The sequence below is a fragment of the Dreissena polymorpha genome, chromosome 1 (genome assembly GCF_020536995.1).
Source record: "Dreissena polymorpha isolate Duluth1 chromosome 1, UMN_Dpol_1.0, whole genome shotgun sequence".
Lineage (NCBI taxonomy): Eukaryota > Metazoa > Mollusca > Bivalvia > Myida > Dreissenidae > Dreissena > Dreissena polymorpha.
Window position 1 is genome coordinate 119,942,038 of NC_068355.1, and position 20,286 is coordinate 119,962,323.

At 37.6% G+C, this 20,286-nt stretch overlaps 1 protein-coding gene across 3 annotated transcripts in view; it reads right to left on the minus strand.

Annotated features, from left to right (window-relative positions):
- LOC127846925 (protein KIAA0100-like) overlaps positions 1-20,286 on the minus strand; it is a 115,019-nt gene that overhangs the window by 65,906 nt on the left and 28,827 nt on the right. For all 3 annotated transcript variants that reach the window (XM_052378359.1, XM_052378354.1, XM_052378344.1), the window contains 9 exons: positions 17,633-17,912; positions 16,529-16,635; positions 14,808-15,003; positions 14,067-14,196; positions 12,530-12,641; positions 3,795-3,883; positions 3,431-3,500; positions 2,894-2,995; positions 1,650-1,803 (listed from right to left, as the gene is read on the minus strand). In XM_052378359.1, the coding sequence (XP_052234319.1) occupies positions 1,650-1,803; positions 2,894-2,995; positions 3,431-3,500; positions 3,795-3,883; positions 12,530-12,641; positions 14,067-14,196; positions 14,808-15,003; positions 16,529-16,635; positions 17,633-17,912 (1,240 nt within the window). The remainder of the gene's footprint in view (positions 1-1,649; positions 1,804-2,893; positions 2,996-3,430; positions 3,501-3,794; positions 3,884-12,529; positions 12,642-14,066; positions 14,197-14,807; positions 15,004-16,528; positions 16,636-17,632; positions 17,913-20,286) is intronic.

The following is a 20,286-nucleotide window of genomic DNA, read 5'->3' on the forward strand; positions in this document are numbered from 1 at the left end:
TCCTTATTTATCCTGCCTCTGTTACAAACATTGACCAAATAAAGCAGGGTCGAATAAATTTTCCTATCTCCGGTCAACAGGAAGTAGTATATTCTTACGCACGCTGTGACGATTAACATGTTCTTATATTTGACCCTTGATATGTATTGGGATGCATCATGACTGTTATCGTTATATTAAATATCATCCTTTTTCTCTTCTTTAAAATATATTACTGAACCAGCTTTCCGTTTTTATCATTTTCATTTACTTGATAACGCAATTTATGACGTATCTAGTTTGACGGCATTTCTCAGAAGAAACATACTATTTAGTTTCTCTCAGGATTTTAGGGACAACAATTTTGACGTGGTGGTTTTAACAGTATTTTTGTAAAATATTTTTAAAGCATCGAACGAAACATGAGCGTATTTCGGATTGTGTGTTTGTCGTTAATAATTGTTAACTTCTATAGAAATAAAATAATTTTTTAGGCAGGATTACCATTTCGTAAATCGGATTTTGGGTCAGAGTGGTCAGCATTCGATACAAACGCTATCAAAAAAATAGTGTGGTTTAAAAAACATTTCGATATTAAATAGGGATGGGAAAACAGAAAATGTATTTTGACAAAGGGATGGAAGAACAGAAAATGGATGTGTATATCGTAGTAACTTTATTGTTATAAGCAATGGATTAAAGTTGTAATTAAGGTAAATAAAATTTAGTTTTTGTTTCGCTGCTGCATTTAAAAAAAATAATTAACCAAGAAAAATATCACATTCTCAATTCGTTTTTTAATTTCTTCTCATATTTTCAATAGGAAAGAATTAAAATGAAAAGTTTAAAGTGGAACTATTTTTTACTTGACACAATTGGTAGTTATTCTGTTGTCTGGAATGTTGTGGACATGTAGGAGGCTCAACAAGAATAATTATATTGTTATGTCAATTTATCTTTTTTTTTTATAAAATATGTCAACGGCATGAAGCAGGATAAATAGAATACATGGTTTGTGCCGATGTGGAGAAAAATTATCCGGTTCGGCCCGAAAAAGAAAATAGGGCTCGCTGAACCGGATAAACTTTCTCCATCTCGGCACCAACCATGTATTCTCTATATCCCTTGTATGGTTTTACATAGAAACAGATGCCTTACCCCTTATATCCCATTTTGCTTTACATAGAAGCAGATGCATTATCCCTTATATCCCTTTTTGTTTTACATAGAAACAGATGCTTTATCCCTTATATCCTTGTATGGTTTTACATAGAAGCAGATGCTTTATCCCTTATATCCTTGTATGGTTTTACATAGAAGCAGATGCTTTATCCCTTATATCCCTTGTTTGGTTTTACATAGAATCAGATGCTTATCCCTTATATCCCTTGTTTGGTTTTACATAGAAGCAAATGCAGTATCCCTTATATCCCTTGTATGATTTAACATAGAAGCAGATGCTTTATCCATTATATCTTTTTTTGTTTAATATAGAAGCAGATGCTTTATCCCATATATCCCTTTTTGTTTTACATAGAAGCAGATGCATTATCCCTTATATCCATTTTTTGTATAATATAGAAGCACATGCATTATCCGTTATATTTACAGCCATGCATTATTCATAATTTCCCATGAGAGGCCTAAACCACAAGCCTTCCCATGCGTACCTGGTATGATGCCATAGCCCTTCTTGAGGGTCTGCACTTTCTGATCGAGCACATTCCTGCGTTTCTCACACTCTAAGTACTCGTCCTTCATTAGCTCATAGTTGTCTCCCAGTTTCACCTCAAATGGGTTGTCTCCAATCTCCAGGCGGAAATTCTATAACACATAGCAAAGCTGTTTGTGTCAAACCTACAGTAATGTAACTAATCTGCTGCTTTATTGAGTTCTGGTTTTGAACCAATATGAAATTATATCTCAGGCATAAATTTTAAAACGTGAATTCTAGACTTAGACACCTGCTGAAAATTCAGTTGTATATTGCTTCATCAGGTTGTCAACAGGTGTTTTTCACCTATTTTTGCACTTAAATCTTTAGCCAGAGTTTATGGAACCAAAGTGCTCTCACCCCACACAAACTTGTTACTGGTACAGGGATAATCCTCAAAGAGGACCAACAACAAAACACAATAGATACAATAGCCCAAGATGGGGCCTGGTCAGTTTCAAACCCATGGAAATGATTTGAAAAATCTTGGTATAAAATCACATTCTGAACTCTGTGAAAAGGGGTTATAATGCAATTGCATAAAGTGTCATCCCAGATTAGCCTGTGCAGTCCTTAACTTGATTTTTGCTACAAAGAGGCTTTCTGTAAACGAAAAATCCCATAAAAGCAGTGTTTAGCCTGACTAGCCTGATTAGTGGACTGCACAGGCTAATCTGGGATGACACTTTATGCACATACATTAAACCTCTTTTTCACAGAGCATTGCCCATATATATTGCTACTGAAACATCCACACACACACACACACACACAAAAACTCATCCAGAAAAACAAACTCCTAATAAATATGTCGCAAGATAACTTTTACATTAAGTGAAAACAAGAGATGTGTTTGTCAGAAACACAATGCCCCCTAATGCCTATTGCGCTGCTTTGATTTTTTTTACCTTTGACCTTGAAGGATGACCTTGACCTTTCACCACTCAAAATGTGCAGCTCCATGAGATACACAAGCATGCTAAATATCAAGTTGCTATCTTCAATATTGCAAAAGTTATCGCAAAACTTTTACCAAGATTAAAGTTTTGGGACAGAATGACAGACAGACAGGCCAAAAACAATATACCCCCGATCATTCGATCCGGGGGCATACAAACTGGACAAGTAAGACATTATAACGGGGCAAAGGACAAATAAATAAATTCCATGACACATGAGCAAATGGGTTTTTGTACAGACCTTCACCTTGATGAGGAGATCAGGGGGCAGTTTGCTGTCCACAGTAAAGGGTTTCTTCTTCAAATGGTGAACCTGCTTCAGCCACTTTTGGAAGTTGATAAACTGAAAAGTAAATACATAAAATCTAGCTAGTGGCTACAAAACCTATCCATTGACTATCATTTAAAATGTACTTTGTATCAAGTTAAAGAATTTTGACATAATAATATGCACCTAACCCATCAACATGCCACGGATTTGTTACACAATGACCTATTATATATATTTTATTTTTTTAATTATTTTAATTTGTATTTCTCATCCCATAAATCATTAACAATTAACAATAATTATGTGTAATAGACGTGGTAAATGTTACTCCATTTTTATTTTTTATTTTTTTACAGCAAAATATTATACTACAGTTGGCATTTACATTTCATCAAAGAGAAATGACTTTTCTGTACTAGATATTATTTTTTTTATCTTCAACAAAACATAGTCAATATATTGTTATTTGAATTGTTGAATTAGGAATGCAAGAAACAATACAAATACCTCTTCAAAGCATTCTGCAAAGTCAAAGCTGTGAGGAAATATGATATCCAATGTCTCCATGGAGATATTCCTAGGTTGAAAGAAAGAATTACAAAGTTACCAAAGCTGGAAAGTATGCAAACCTTTTTTTAATTTTACGGATTTAATTTTTGCATGCACATGACAGTCTATTAATTACTGCCAATGAAGAAATGCAGTTATCATGGCAGTTACAGGGTATTCCCAAATAAATGCTTTCATCCATTTGTATACACTAAGTTTCATGCCCCAAACAGTTCCTATTGAGACCTAGCAAAGTTTTATTAAAACATTTCACCATGCATCAAATAGCATGCATACATTTGTAATTAAATGAAAGACTTACCACGCTCTATTGGTGTTGAGAATGAGATTTTTGAAGTTCTTCCTCTCCTGCCTTAATTGAACGTCTGGCAGTGTTCCAAACAGTAAACCCTACAAGTACGGCATACTCATAAACCAACGCTTGAAAACGTTTTTTTTAGAAATTATTCAATAAAATCATTAGTTAGAAAGTTATCTGATTTTACACAGAGGATTAGATTCTTATTACAGTTTAAGCCCATAATTACTAATGGATATATTTTTTCTTTGGGAAAACATATAATTCTAAAAAACATCACTTTTTATGTGCAATGCAAATTGCTTGGTTGTTAATACATTAATAACTGCAAGCTTATGGACACTCATTTGTACACTAAATAATTTTTTGCCCAAATAATTATTGTTTGTTCAGACATCAATATTTTTTCCTATATGTAAAGACTCTAAAGTTTTAGAAATTTTAAAATGATTTTATAATGATAATAACCTGTTTGTTTAAATCTGTTGACACTTTGCATTGTGTTTATGCGACCAATAATCACTTTAATACCAGTGAGCTGTACTGAACACGGTGATCAAAATATATTCTTGGCGCAGTTTTGTGCAAAATAAATTCAAACATATGAAATGATTTAAAATTAATTGCAAGAATTATTAAAACAAATTTTTAAAATAAAATTCATTTTAATTATTAAATACTTACCTGTGATCGTATGCTTATACTTTCCAAGGGGAAATAACTCATCCGGAATTTTAACTGGGAATCCGCCACCTCACTACCGTAATACAGGCCAGGTTAAACTTAGTGCAATGCAACCTAGCCAAAAATCGGTAACCAATCCTCAATATTCTTTCAATATATATATACAAAAATATTAATCGAATAGCGGGGTGGGAGGTGGGACTTACCGATAACAGGTAAGTATTTAATAATTAAAATGAATTTTATTTTAAAAATTTGTTTTAATGTCATAAATACTGACCTGTTATCGTATGCTGATTTTGCAGCTGCGGTGGGAAGGTTCGTATATATTTTCCCAACACAGTAGAACCCATAAACAGGGTTATCAGCTAATGATAGCAAAACCCTCAACAAGGGTTATCAAGTAATCTTCGTTAAAACGGTATTAATTATGACTTCTCGGACAGAGTAATATGTCTAAGTAAAGAAGACACTACCGTTAGTGAAACCACAACAAGCCCAAACATATACAAATTGTATTGTTGGCACTTCAGAAAATGAAGATAAAAAGATGACAAAGGTGGTCGGATTCCTCCAGAAAACAGCTTAGAGCACGTCAAAAAGTGGGGTGTGATTAATATATGCCCACAAAACAGACAGAGCTCTTAATTCATGCGGTCAGATCCTAAAAAGGAATGAATCCTTAGATAGGATAAGAGTAACTTTCCTTAGTCAAGGTCTAACCCCGAGAAATAGAAGCCGTAGACACATCTCCCCCCCTTTTTTGGGAAATGAAGAGTGTCTTTTGAGAACCTCGAATGGACTTCCGACTAACACTGCTGAGATAGAACTTCAAAGCCCTGATTGCCCATAGAAGTTTATCCTCACCTTCATGACTACCAGTTTAAGAAAAACTTGGAAACTTGAAGGTAGAAGCCATATTATAGAGGACTTGATATTAAGCAAGGAATCCTGGCTGACCTAACAAAGTGAAAACGACATTAGATCCAACTGGAATTGGTCGTATTCAACAGAAAAAGCATGAATTTCACTTCTCGGTATGGTAAAAGCCATAATAAGAAGGAAAACCGTCTTAAAATTATATTGGAACTGTTAATAAGCCTGATGAAAAAGGTTCATAGGAAGCTCATTAAGCATCCCAACATGTAACACAAGTCAAAACCGCTTAAGAAGGTAAAGGAACGAAAAACATAGTGTTGACGTTCCATAGTTTGGATCAGTTCCAAAATATACGAAAGCATAATCTCTATCCTTTGATGAAGAAAAGAACAAATTTCTTATCATCAAGAAAAATATGAGTAAAACCTCTATGTATCTAGCAGAGTGATTAAGGTAATAACTATGCTCTGGAATACCCAGTCAAAAATGAATTTCCATAGAACCTTTATACAGTTCTGATGGAATTATCCACGCACAAGTAACAAGGATTGAAAATCTAACAGAAAAACATTCTTCTGTAGAGATAACTAAAAGTAAATAATGGCCAGACATATAGTGGCACATGTTTGGATCAGTAAAAATATGTCTCTCTGAGATATGATATTTGACCTGTGAAGAAGTTTCCTGAAAAAAAATGTACAGGAGACTTAAAAGGTCGTAGAACCATAATCCCATGGTTCATTAAGTATATTGCATGAAATTATGGCAAAAACTCAGTTATTGCAAAAACTCACCAAGAAGGCAAGATATTCCATTCCAGTTTATGTCAATGGACGAATGTATAACAATCGCACACCCTGCTGGATCGATCACTGTGAACTGCATTATTGACGTTGTTCAGCATACCGGTATATACTGCGATCTAAGATCGCATAACGCTAATTACTAGCGTTTGATGATAAACAACATTCTTCAATATGCAAACTCACTGCCGCGCATGCGCAATTACATTATTTGAACCCAACGGAAAAATAATTCGAAAGAAAGAACTACAGGACAAAACGTCCAACAGGGCGTTGAGATGACCTGGTATGAGTAAGACGATAGAGAAAATTTGTAGTTCTTGCAAAGAACGAATAAGTTCCTGATTTCCAGTTACAAGGAGTGATAATATGATCACCTCCGTGTCTGTAAGTAAACCACGACCGATGTGTGATAGTTGAAACCATCACAAAGGAATCGTGAAAATGTGTTGTAAATGAAAAACAGCTAAAAAGAATTTTCGCTTTTCAAGATGTAGATGTGCAGGTGATATTCATTAGGATACCACATAATTGAGAAAATCAAGATACCTTGTTCTATGTGATCGTCCATAACCTTCTCTGCTCACATCTGTATAAAATGTAAGGAAGGTTGTGGTAGAATAAACTATATTCTTGCCAAGATAATCTTCTAGTCTAGACACCACTGAATAGTGGTAAATAATGACAAAAAGATGAGAATCTGTGTCATTGAATAATCCCGAGATTAATACAATTAACTTAAAAATAAAGCTGAAACGGACGTAAGAAAAGACGTCTCAGCAGAAAGACCGGTGACCGGACCGGTGACCGGAACCATTTGTCAAGGATGTGTGGGCAAAGAAACCACGGCAAGCCGAACTTTCCCACTCCAAACACACTTGAAAATTGGTAGAATAGGACAGTGTTAAACACTTGTAAGTTTATGACCTATCTACAGAATATAGCCTCTTCTTGAACCAATAACAGGCGCCTTTAAAATTCTGGATAATACAGGTCGTGAAGTCATCGATTTGCGAAGTACGGAAATATGATTGACAGTGGTACCTCCGGAATCGGAGGTGTGATGGCAGAAAAAGGTGAAAACCCTAGGAGTAACCTTAAGGGGGTCCACGCTTGCCGGTAGAATGCATGGAAGTCTTAAATTCTGACTTGATTAATCCATTTACTTCAAGACTCCTAACCGGGACGAATTCCGAAAGGAATACGACCAGTTATAGTCTATCTATCTACCCAAGCCATCTACAAGACTGTAGCCGCCATGCGGTCAATCTGATAGGCAATCCTATGTATCAGAACTCTTGTTGATTCCAGTAGCTTGAAAATATGCACTGTCGTAGGAGCAATAGAAAAGCAGAAGTCGATACAAAATGTCGTCTTGCTAATCCTGCTAGCGTCATTAATGTGTCCCAACTGTTCCGTGACACTGACTGCAAAGTCTGTAGCCGTAATGGCGGTTAAAACAATTCATCCTTCGGGTCTCGAACATAAATTAATAGAGGTCAAATAGTAATGTTCGACCTCAATGCTAGTCTCCGAGCCCACTTCAACCGATCTATCTGCAAGACCAGAAGTCTGCATGTAGCCGGTTGAGATAGAAGTACAAATAACAGATATAGCATGATTTGGTAACCGTCGCCAGTAGAACATCAGTATTGAAAAACACAAAAAGTCATGTAGATTGTTGAATCCATAAAATATAGTATTCAATACAATCATAGCCAGGTGTATACAACTAGGTAATGTAGACGATACCCGTGATACTAAAAATTGACTGATGAAAACACAGTGGAATACCGGTAATTGGTAACTGGTGACCGAACCGGACCGGTCAATGACCGGTAACTGTAGCCAGGTGAACGGACCAGTCATAATATGACCGGTGACATTACCAGTTAAAGACCGAAAAATGGTGGAATCCATATGGTCTGATATCAATGTCAAGCACTGCTCGGAAAAGAAGATCGTGCCAAAAATCCAATCCGATGGCGATGAGACATCACTTATTCTGACCAGTGATCAGTGATCGGTGATATGACCGATGAATGGTGACTGATGTCCGGTGATCGGGACCGGTATAATATAACTGCGTCAGAATGGAAATATCTGGTGCATAAGAATGACCATCCACAAAGTCATCTGATAATGTTAACCGGAAAACAACAGTAGATTATCAGTATTAATAGGCATAAGTGTCCTTGTACATGTAGTCGTAGTGGAGAAAAGAACAGCTTATCCCGAAGCCTGAAAGTTAAACGAACTAGTGTTCGTATACAACTACGGCTCGGTGACTGCCACATGTGTGGATGCCATAAGAAAAACCATCACACGTGGAATGGAGACATGATATTCCTAAAGGAATAAAATGGAGAACGTCGATATGACCAGTAGGTTCATTAACGCCTACGTGAGAAGTGGCGACATCCATATAACTGCGATGCCGAAATATTGTTCGGCTACGCTGGAAATATTGTCTTCTACAATATTGTCTCCGTGAGCATTGACGTGATCGCTTACATCGTATCAACGCCGAGAACTGCTCAATGAAGGAGAGGTATGTTCGATAACTATCCTGTTGTGCTCAATGAAGTCCACTGATGTCTACGTGAAGGTTGACGACGTCCTCGTTTCCTGCGATGTCGAGATCTGGATCGGCCGAGATGTGGATCGGCTGCGATGAGACCGAGATCTTCTAGAATAACGTCTCCGTGAGTGACGACGTGATCGCTTACGAGAGCCGCGACGATGAGAACTGCTCGACGAAGAAGAGCGTGTCCGATGTCTAATCCTTGATGAAGACGATGTATTCGACGACGAATAGGAGAATAATTCAATGAAGAAGACCGAGTTCTTCTTCTTGACCGTTGACTGGTGTTATCGGTGGCAGGCCTAACTGATGACTGTTGACCGGACCGGTGATCAATGACCGGACCCGTGACATGACCGGTGACCGGACCGGTGATCAATGACCGGACCGGACCGGTGAGATGACCGATGACCGGACCGGTGTCCGGTGACATGACCGGTGACATGACCGGTGACCGGACCGGTGACATGACCGGTGACCGGACCGGACCGATGATCAATGACCGGACCGGTGACATGACCAGTGATCGGACCGGCCGGTCAGACGTCGATCAATGGTCCATGATCAACGTACGGTGATGTACCGGTCATATCATGACCAGTGTTGTCACCGGATAATGACCGTATGGCGGATGCCAAATGGTCCGGCATTGGTCGATGTCCTTGACCAATGCCATCGGGCAAAGACCGGCTGACGGGTGTCGCCATATGGTCTGATGTTGACCGACTGTATAAGAGACTTAGCATAGTACGGTCGCGATCGTGCCCGATACCCGGTGACTGATACTGCAACTATCATCCATGATCTGCGAAGTCACCGGGTATTTATCCACTCTTGTTTCTGCGACCATCATGTAGTCGAATATATGAACAAGAGGGCCATGATGGCCCTGAATCGCTCACCTGACTCATTAAGATCAGATGAAAACTATGACCTCTATTGTCTACACAATGTTTTTCTATGATTTGACCTAGTAACCTAGTTCCTGACTCTAGATGACCCAAATACAATCCCAATCCAGATTTCATCAAGATAAACATTCTGACCACAGTTCATAAATATTGGATGAAAACTGTGACCTCTATTGTCAACACAAGGTTTTTCTATTTATTTGACCTAGATTTTTACCCCAGATGACCCAAATACAATCCCACCCAGATTTCATCAAGAATTCTGACCAAATTTCATAAAGGTTGGATGAAAACTGTGATCTCTAATGTCTACACAAGGTTTTTCTATTATTTGACCTAGTGACCTAGTTTTTGACCCCAGATGACCCAAATAAAATCCCAACCCAGATTTCATCAAGATAAACATTCTGACCAAATTTCATAAAGATTGGATGAAAACTGTGACCTCTATTGTCTACAGAAGGTTGTTCTATTATTTGACCTAGTGACCTTGTTTTTGACCGCAGATGACCCAAATACAATCCAAAACCGGATTTCATCAAGATAAACATTTTGACCAAATTTCATCAAGATTGGATGCAAACTGTGACCTCTACTGTCTACACAAACAAATTGTTGACGGACGGACACACGGACACACGCAGGCACGCACAACGGACGCCGGACATCACACGATCACATAAGCTCACCGTGTCACTTCATGACAGGTGACCTAAAAATATGTGTCGGAGATAAACATGAACAGTTGTGGTTAAAATCCCATAGAAAAAAGGGCTGTTTGTAAAACATGCATGCCCCCCTATATGGGCTATAAGTTGTAGTAGCAGCCATTGTGTGAATACGTTTTTTGTCACTGTGAATGGTGGTGGTGGTGGTGGTGGTGGTGGTGGTGTAGTAGTAGTAGTAGTAGTAGTAGTAGTAGTAGTAGTAGTAGCAGTAGCAGAAGCAGTAGCAGCATTACAAGACCAATACTTAAGAATGATCAAATGGGAAAAGGTAACCTAGCACTGGCAGTAAATATGGGGCTCATTTACAGGTCAGATATGGAATCTCTGCTGTAAAATGAGATTTTGAATGAATTAAAGGGAGGCAAATCTGTAATAAAAAGAACATGCATAAACTGTAGTTGTTTCCCTTGTTTGAACCATGCTAAATCCTTACAAGTTTGGAAAGAATTGGATGAAAAATTTGGACTTTATTGCATAAACACCATTTTCTCAATTCAAGGGGAGGTAATTCTGTACTTCATGGACCAATAATGCTCATTTTTTGTAGAGTTCGTGTCCTCATTGATATAAAGACACTGTGCAAATTTGGAAAGGATCGGACAAAAAATGTGGAAGATTTTTGAAAGTTTTCACAAAATAGGCAAAAACGAATAAACAAGCAAAGTTCAACGAGCTCCTGCGGCCATGTTTTTTGACGAATCAAATTTCTTTGAACAACTTTTTCAGGGGAGCCTTCAAAGGTCATCCCTGTGAAATTATTTGAAAATCTGATGAGCGGTTTCTGACAAGAAGATTTTTTAAGGTTTTTACCATATATGGTCATGGCGGCCATCTTGGTTATGTGATCAAATTTTTTTTAACAATTCTTTTGTCCCATGACCTAGGGATGCTCCACATGAAATTTAGTTGAAATTGGCTCAATGGTTTAGTAGAAGAAGATGTTTACAAATTGTTTACAGACAGACGGACGGACGGACGCCGGACGCTGAGTGATCACAATAGCTCACCCCGAGCTATCGCTCAGGTGAGCTAAAAACAAGAGCAAAGCATATAAAAACCATAAACTGGTCACAGACCAGATTATCATACGGCACATAAAATCATTATTTGACCATAATGAAAATTAAAATAATACTGCCGTAGATCATAAATTAAACAAAAGTTTAATTCAAAACAGATGAAAAATAAAATGACGATCAATTAGATTGTCATACGGAACGTTAAAATCATTATTGCACACAATGGCAAATGATAAACAATCTGTCAATAGAAGAACACGCTTTGCACGATCTCGTAACACATTAGAAGAACATGCTTTGCACGTTCTAGCAATGTATTAGAAGAGCACGTTTTGCACGTGGTCGTTCGCGCCTGAAAACACCCAGCATGGTAGAAATAAACCATTGTTCGATAAAAACAAGCATGGCTTACCTTTTACAAATGAAAAAAAATCAATTAAATCCACACAAATTAATCCGAATGAGAAATAAAAAGATAAATAACACAATTTATCTATTCAAAACCCCAATCAACTAAGTGAAAAACAATATTTTAATTCAGAGCCGTAAAAGACACGTATACACTGCTGGTTGATCCGGAAAGAATATTGAGGATTGGTTACCGATTTTTGGCTAGGTTGCATTGCACTAAGTTTAACCTGGCCTGTATTACGGTATTGAGGTGGCGGATTCCAAGTTAAAATTCCGGATGAGTTATTTCCCCTTGGAAAGTATAAGCATACGATAACAGGTCAGTATTTATGACATTAAAATTAAACAATGTTTATGTTATGGTATTTCATTAATCATTATTATTTGGCAAACATTCTCATTTTGTTACTTAATTTTCTGACTCCTACTATTGGAGATTTTTGGTGTACTTTTACTTTTTTATTATTTGAAAATGTCTGAAAACCTATATTAAAAGAGAAATTACTGTAATTTGTTTGTATTATTGTATACAACAGTATTTTAAGAATATTATGTAAGTAAGTAAAATACAAGTAGTAAGTAAAGATACTGGTAAATACCCTACTTGAATCAGACCAATCATGAGTTATGTGACCAGGTCATTATTTAATCCGCATATTTCTGCTTTGTAGCGCAAACGGACTATGCAAATGGAATGTTTCCATGGCAACAAAACCTACCCCAAAGAGGAAGATCCTCTCCTCGTCACAGAAGATGGAGAGCGAGTTGATCTCTGTCACAAGCTCCTGTGGACTCAAAGACATCAGAATATTGTCAGTCCTCAATGTAACACTGTAAGGAGAACTTTCAAACATATACAGGCCATATTTACAGCAATTAGGCCGAAAATCATTCACGGATTATTTGTCATGGCTTTGATTGATTTGTCATGGTTTTAGTGACAAAATGCCAGGAAGTACTGTATAATTATGTGTCTAAGCAGCATAAGATATTAAGTTATAATATAATATAATTTTCTTGCAGTAACATGAAACAAATAATTCTAGAGCAACAGTGAGCTATGCAGGGCAAACAGAACTCAAAATGGGTCAATAGGAAATGGACGAGCCTGCAAGATGTCACTGAACATCAAAATGAAGTGTTGTGTGACATAACAAAGAACTACAAATAATCTATGTATCTTTACAAGTTTTGTAAATAATCATGCCTTGTCCCTAATTGTAACCTTGACTATTGAACAAGCAACATACATGCTGCAGGGTTTCATGATTAATGACAAATGGCAGATGGACACAACATTCAAGCACCCAAGGTGAACTTGACCTTAACAAAACAACATTGTTTTGAATCCAACATTTTGTTTTGATATAACAATCATTTGTGCACATTTATTTTGTAATGTGTGATAACAAAAACAAACGTGGATTTTCGCACACTTAGGTGTTCCATGTGAATTTGACCTTTCAGTGAGCGACATGTGTTAAGCAGTGCAAATTGTTTGACCAAGTTTCATGAAGATTGAAAGAAGATCTGGGGTGATAACACATTTTTTTTCAATTTGACAAAGTTACTAGTTTTTAACCCCACATGCCAAATTTGAATTCATCTGAGATGTATCTTTTGGACAAACGTTCTGACCAAGTTTAACAAGAATTAAAACAAAAATGAATTGTACAGTGTACAGCAGTTTCTCCAATTATCTCAGTGAACTTGTTTTTGATCCCACATGAACAAGTTTTAAAATTGGCCTTGATATAATTGGGACAAAATGTTCTTATCTAGTTCCAGAGAGATTGTACAAAACATCAATGAACAAGACTATTGCCAAGCAATTAAAGTCCCCTACCGGTAAAACTCCAGCATTTTCAGATTTTTTTTATAAATATATTTGTTGCCATAGCCACCAGAATTCTTGACGTAGGAACAAATTGAAATGACGTGCATAATTTCAATATTGCCATCTGTCCAGGTTTCAAGTTTCATGAAAAAATATAAAGAACTTTTAAAGTTATTGCAGGATCCAGAAAAGTGTGACAGACTGACAGACTCACAGACTGACGGACACACAGAGCGCAAACCGTAAGTCCCTACAGTTTTACTGGTAGGGGACTAATAAATGTGACTTCTTGACCAGAAGTTGTGTTTTGGTGAGCACTAAATATATTTAGTTCTAGGATCACACCCTGTTTTTTTTCCACGTATATCGGCTGACAGGCATCACAAATATTTTTACCTCAGTTCTCAAGCCGTTATTACCTGTGCTGTGAGGAAAGATGGATGGTGACCTTGACCTCTGTGTTGATCATCAATGACATTGACACGCCCCTCGTCTGTCTGGGCGGTTCTGGTGGAGGAGGGGTGTTGATTGTAGACACTTCCTCACCCCCTGTGGACAATAAATAGGTAAAGATAATGGAGTGTCTGTTTTAGCGTCAGACCAAAGATACTTAAAAATTAAACTTTGCAGAAATTGTTTCCAATGGACCGCTTATTGGCCAAATCACAGTAAAACTAATTTATCAGTGAAACAAAAATGATTTGGTCATGAATGAGCATCTTGTATACACACAATAAATATCGTTAAATAAAATAAGGTCACTTTGATCAATAAAAAACCAGTTCGGTATATGTTCCATAAGCATCAAACACTTAAAAACATAAACATAACAAAATGCTTTTAGCCGAAATTAACTTTAGTGCTTGTAAGAAATTAAGTTGTGTTTCCTATAAAATAAATGATACTTTAAAATTGGATAACAGCTTTTAAAGCATTTCAAATACCTTTTTTAATGAATGTTCTTGAATGATTTGTATCATTAAATCAACAAATTAGTCTCTTTGCTATAATAATAATAAGTTGTATCAATATCTCTAGCCCCCCTACACATTATAAAACCCTTTCTACAGCTAAATGAATAAATATTGATACTTAAAAGACATTCTCAGTGACTGTTTATGTATTAAATTCAAATGATTAATGATCAATACAAATCTTACAAAGTTTATTCTTCAGCTCTGTGACATCTTCTATTGCTTGAATAATGCACATGTGGCATGCTGTCGTCCAATCAACAACAAGCTCCTTGGCCAACTGAACTGATCCCTCTCGCGCAGAGGCATTGAACTTGATACGGATCTCTTTCAGGCTTGCAGCGGGATGGTCCAGGTTGTCCGATCTTGACAGCATTAGTGACTGCAAAAACACAGAAGGGGAAAAACTCTTGCCATGAATAGTTTTACCTCTTAACCAGCAATTGTTTAAGGGTTTTGTTTATTTCATTAAAAATCATAAACATTTACAGATTATCCTTGAAAAATCATAACAAGAGTTCTGCGGTTGGACACATATGCCCCCTAAAGAGAGCTTTGAACTAGTGACCCGAATTTCAATAGGGGTCATCTTCTGTCCAAGGCCAATGCACATGTGAAGTATTAAGCCAATCAGTCAATTTATTGACGAATTATTGATCGGAAACAATTTTCACACTTATTGTGACAGTGAACTGGACCTTTGACCTAGTGACACCAATTTCAATAGGGGTCATCTACTGTCCAGGGCCAATCCACATGGAAAGTATCATGCCAATCGGTTTATTCATTGACAAGTTATTGATCAGAAAAAAATTTCCCACTTATTGTGGCTATCAAGCCGATCAGTCAATTCGTGGATGGGTTATTGATCAGAAACGATTTTCACAATTATTGTGACAGCGACCTTTGACCTTGTGACCCCAATTTCAGTAGGGGTCATCTACTGTCCAAGGCCAGTGCACTTGCTAAGTATCTAGCCAATCTGCCAATTTGTTGATGAGTTACTGATCGGAAACGAAATGGTCTACCGACAGACAGACCAACCGACATTTAGCAAAACAATATACCCCATCTTCTGCAAGGGGGCATAAAAAACATGTACATACAAAAAATATGTCCTCTTTCCAAAATCACAAAACAGCCATGAGCCATTTGAATACTCAAAAAAAAGCAACTGGCTTTTTTCAAAACTTAGAATTCTGAAAGACAGATAAAGCCGCAAGAGCATGATCCCTTTTCAGATTGAATTATAATCACACAAAAGCAATATATTTCATAAACAACCGCACAAAAGCATTTGGGTCTTTAAACAATCACACAAAAGCAATGGGGTCTTTTAGCAATCACACAGAATCAATTGGGTCTTTGAACAATCACACTAAGCAATAGTGTCTTTGATCAATCACACAAAAGCAATCGGGTCTTTGAAAAATCACACAAAAGCAATCGGGTCTTTGAACAATCACACAAAAGCAATGGGGTCTTTAAGCAAACATACAAAAGCAATGGAGTCTTTAAAAAATCACACTTAGCGATGGGGTCTTTGAACAATCAAACAAAAGCAATGGTGTCTTTGAACAATCATAAAAAAGCTTTGGGGTCTTTGAACAATAACACAAACGTTCTGGGGTCTTTGAAAAATCACACAAAAGCAATGGGGTCTTGGAACAATCACACAAAAGCAATCGGTTCTTTGAAAATCTAAAAAAAGCAATGCAGTCTTTGAACAATCACACAAAGCTATGGGCTCTTAATTTTTTTTATTGTTTATCCACAAATCATGGCATCCATATGTGAAACGTATTACAGCTGGCTTTTCATATGTTGACTCTTTTGGGTACAGCAGATACATTTTTCCACATGGAAATACGACATTCAGTGAAAAAGTGCCTTTAAGAAGATCTCACCTGATTTTCCATGGGAAGGTACTTCAGCTTGGTACCTTCAATGGTGACATCGGCCTGCTGATGACGATACTTAACACTGGAGGCATCCAGACGGAGCATCAGGCACACTGAAGAATGTTGGACACAATAAAAATATAGTTACATACACAGCAGTCTTGAATAGTTTTTTTTTTTAACTTCATTTCAATTGGTATTTAGTTGTATAAGCTCAATTGCATTTAAAGCCTTATGCTAATGAATATGCACTTGAGTATTTTTGCAAGGTAGAACCTGTAATTGGTGTATATGATAATAAACTGAGAATGCTCCTTGAGTGGGGATCAAACATGAGACTTACCCAGAACAAGGGACACACCATAACCACAAATAACTTATCTAGGATGTTACTTTCTGCTCGGCTTGTATTTTTCATAAAAAGGAGGTCTCTTCTTCGCAAAAATCAAGTTTAGGCAAAAAGTGTAAAGCCTGATTAGCCTGTGCATACTGTGTTGTAAAGCCTGATTAGCCTGTGCAGAATGTGTAAAGCCTGATTAGCCTGTGCATACTGTGTTGTAAAGCCTGATTAGCCTGTGCAGAATGTGTAAAGCCTGATTAGCCTGTGCATACTGTGTTGTAAAGCCTGATTAGCCTGTGCAGAATGTGTAAAGCCTGATTAGCCTGTGCAGAATGTGTAAAGCCTGATTAGCCTGTGCATACTGTGTTGTAAAGCCTGATTAGCCTGTGCAGAATGTGTAAAGCCTGATTAGCCTGTGCATACTGTGTTGTAAAGCCTGATTAGCCTGTGCAGAATGTGTAAAGCCTGATTAGCCTGTGCATACTGTGTTGTAAAGCCTGATTAGCCTGTGCAGAATGTGTAAAGCCTGATTAGCCTTCAAACAACATGATCAATCTCTTTCCCCAGCCAAAAAAAATAAATAATTGTGGTCGCTAACAAGGCTTTTAAAACCTTTTGCATTGAAAGAACAAAATAATGCTTATTGATACCTATAAGTGTGTGGTGAATCAAGTTGATCATAGGTGCAACAAGATGACAAATCTCTCAACACATTATTTTGATTCAAGTTGAGTCTGAATATCCTTAAATCAGCAACAACTAAATCTTACCATTATAATTATTGCACAAGAATAAGTTCATGTTGGTGACATCCAGTTTCAACACTAAGGATAAGTTGCTGAGCTGACTTGTATCCCCTACAGGTATATTCATTGCCTCCTTTCGATGAAGGAAGATGGCACTTTCTGAGAATTTCCGGGGCGCTGAGATTTTTGCCTTGGAGAGTGCAGTCACCAAGGCAATGATGATGTTTACCGTTTCCGTGGACCACTCAAGATGCAGATGGTCTGACTCACCCTGGACACGTAACTCGTCACCTACTTTGTGCACCTGAAAATTAGGTGAAAATATCAAAACAAGAGGGCCAAGATGGCCCTAGTTTGCTCACCTGAGAGGAGTCGGTTCATTCAACCTTTACCAAATGTCAAACTTGACCTAGATATTGTCCAGACAAACATCCTGGTCAAGTTTCATCATTATTTCATCTGCGAGTCATGATCAATGTACCTATGAAGTTCCATGATCCTAGGCATAAGCATTCTTGAGTTATCATCCGGAAACCATTTTTCTAAGTTGAGTCACCATGACCTTGACAGCCATTGTGTGAATACGTTTTTTGGCACTGTGACCTTGACCTTTAACCTAGTGACCTGATAATCAATAGGGGCCATCTGCGAGTCATGATCAATATACCTATGAAGTTTCATGAACCTAGGCATAAGCGTTCTTGAGTTATCATCCAGAAACCATTTTACTATTTCAGGTCACTGTGACCTTAACCTTTGACCTAGTGACCTGAAAATCAATAGGGGTCATCTGCGAGTCATGATCATTGTACCTTTGAAGTTTCATGATCCTAGGCATAAGCGTTCTTGAGTTATCATCCGGAAACCATTTTTCTAAGTTGAGTCACCATGACCTTGACAGCCATTGTGTGAATACGTTTTTTGGCACTGTGACCTTGACCTTTAACCTAGTGACCTGATAATCAATAGGGGCCATCTGCGAGTCATGATCAATATACCTATGAAGTTTCATGAACCTAGGCATAAGCGTTCTTGAGTTATCATCCAGAAACCATTTTACTATTTCAGGTCACTGTGACCTTAACCTTTGACCTAGTGACCTGAAAATCAATAGGGGTCATCTGCGAGTCATGATCATTGTACCTTTGAAGTTTCATGATCCTAGGCATAAGCGTTCTTGAGTTATCATCCAGAAACCATTTTATTATTTCTGGTCACCGTGACCTTGACCTTTGACCTAGTGACCTGAAAATCAATAGGGGTCATCTTCAAGTCATGATCAATGCACCTATGAAGTTTCATGATCCTAGGCATAGCGTTCTTGAGTTATCATCTTGAAACCATATAACTATTTCTGGTCACTGTGACCTTGACCTTTGACCTTGTGACCTGAAAATCAACAGGGGTCATCTACAGTTATGATCAATGTACCTATGAAGTGTCATGATCCTAGGCCTAAGCATTCTTGAGTTATCATCCGGAAACCATTTTATTATTTCGGGTCATCGTGACCTTGACCTTTGACCTAGTGACCTGAAAATCAATAAGGGTTATCTGCGAGTCATGATCAATATACCTATGAAGTTTCATGATCCTAGGCATAAGCATTCTTGAGTTATCATCCGGAAACCATTTTACTGCTTTGGGTCACCGTGACCTTGACCTTTGACCTAGTGACCTGAAAATCAATAGGGGTCATATGCGAGTTATGATCAATGTATCTATGAAGTTTCATGATCCTAGGCATTAGTGTTCTCTAGTTATCATCAGAAAACCATTTTACTATTTCGGGTCATCGTGACCTTGACCTTTGACCTAGTGACCTAAAAATCAATGGGAGTCATCTGCGAGTCATGATCAATGTACCTATGAAGTTTCATGATACTTGGCATAAGCGCTCTTGAGTTATCATCCAGAAACCATCTGGTGGACGGACGGACCGACATGAGCAAAACAATATACCCCCTCTTCTTCGAAAGGGGGGGGGGGGGCATAATGAGAAAACTGCCCCCCTCCCAGCAGCCATGTTATTCAACTGACCGGAACCATTTTTGAACTCAACTCTCGTATCAAGGAAACAAGTATTCTGATCAAATTTCATGAAAATTGGGCCAAAAATGTGACTTCTACTGTGTTCACATGTTTTCACTATATACATATAGAGAAAAATGCCCCGCCAACTGGCAGCCATGTTTTTTCACCAATCCCGACCATTTTCAAATTCGTCCGAGATATCAATAAAACCAATGTTTTGACCAACTTTCATGATGATTGGGAAAAAATTGTGACTTCTAGAGTGTTTACAAGCTTTCTCTATAGCCAAATAGCGAAAACTAACACTATATACATATAGAGAAAAATGCCCCGCCCACTGGCGACCATGTTTTTTCACCGATCTCGACCGTTTTCGAACTCATCCGAGACATCAATTGAACCAATGTTTTGACCAACTTTCATGATGATTGGGCAAAAAGTGTGACTTCTAGAGTGTTTACAAGGTTTCTCTATAGCCAAATAAGGAAAACTGCCCCGCCCACTGGCAGCCATGTTTTTCAACGGATCGGAACTACTTTTAAACTCAATCAAGATATCATTAAGACAAACATTTTGACAAAGTTACATGAAGATTGGACATGAAATGTGACTTCTACAGTGTTTTCAAGGTTTTTCTTTTTTTT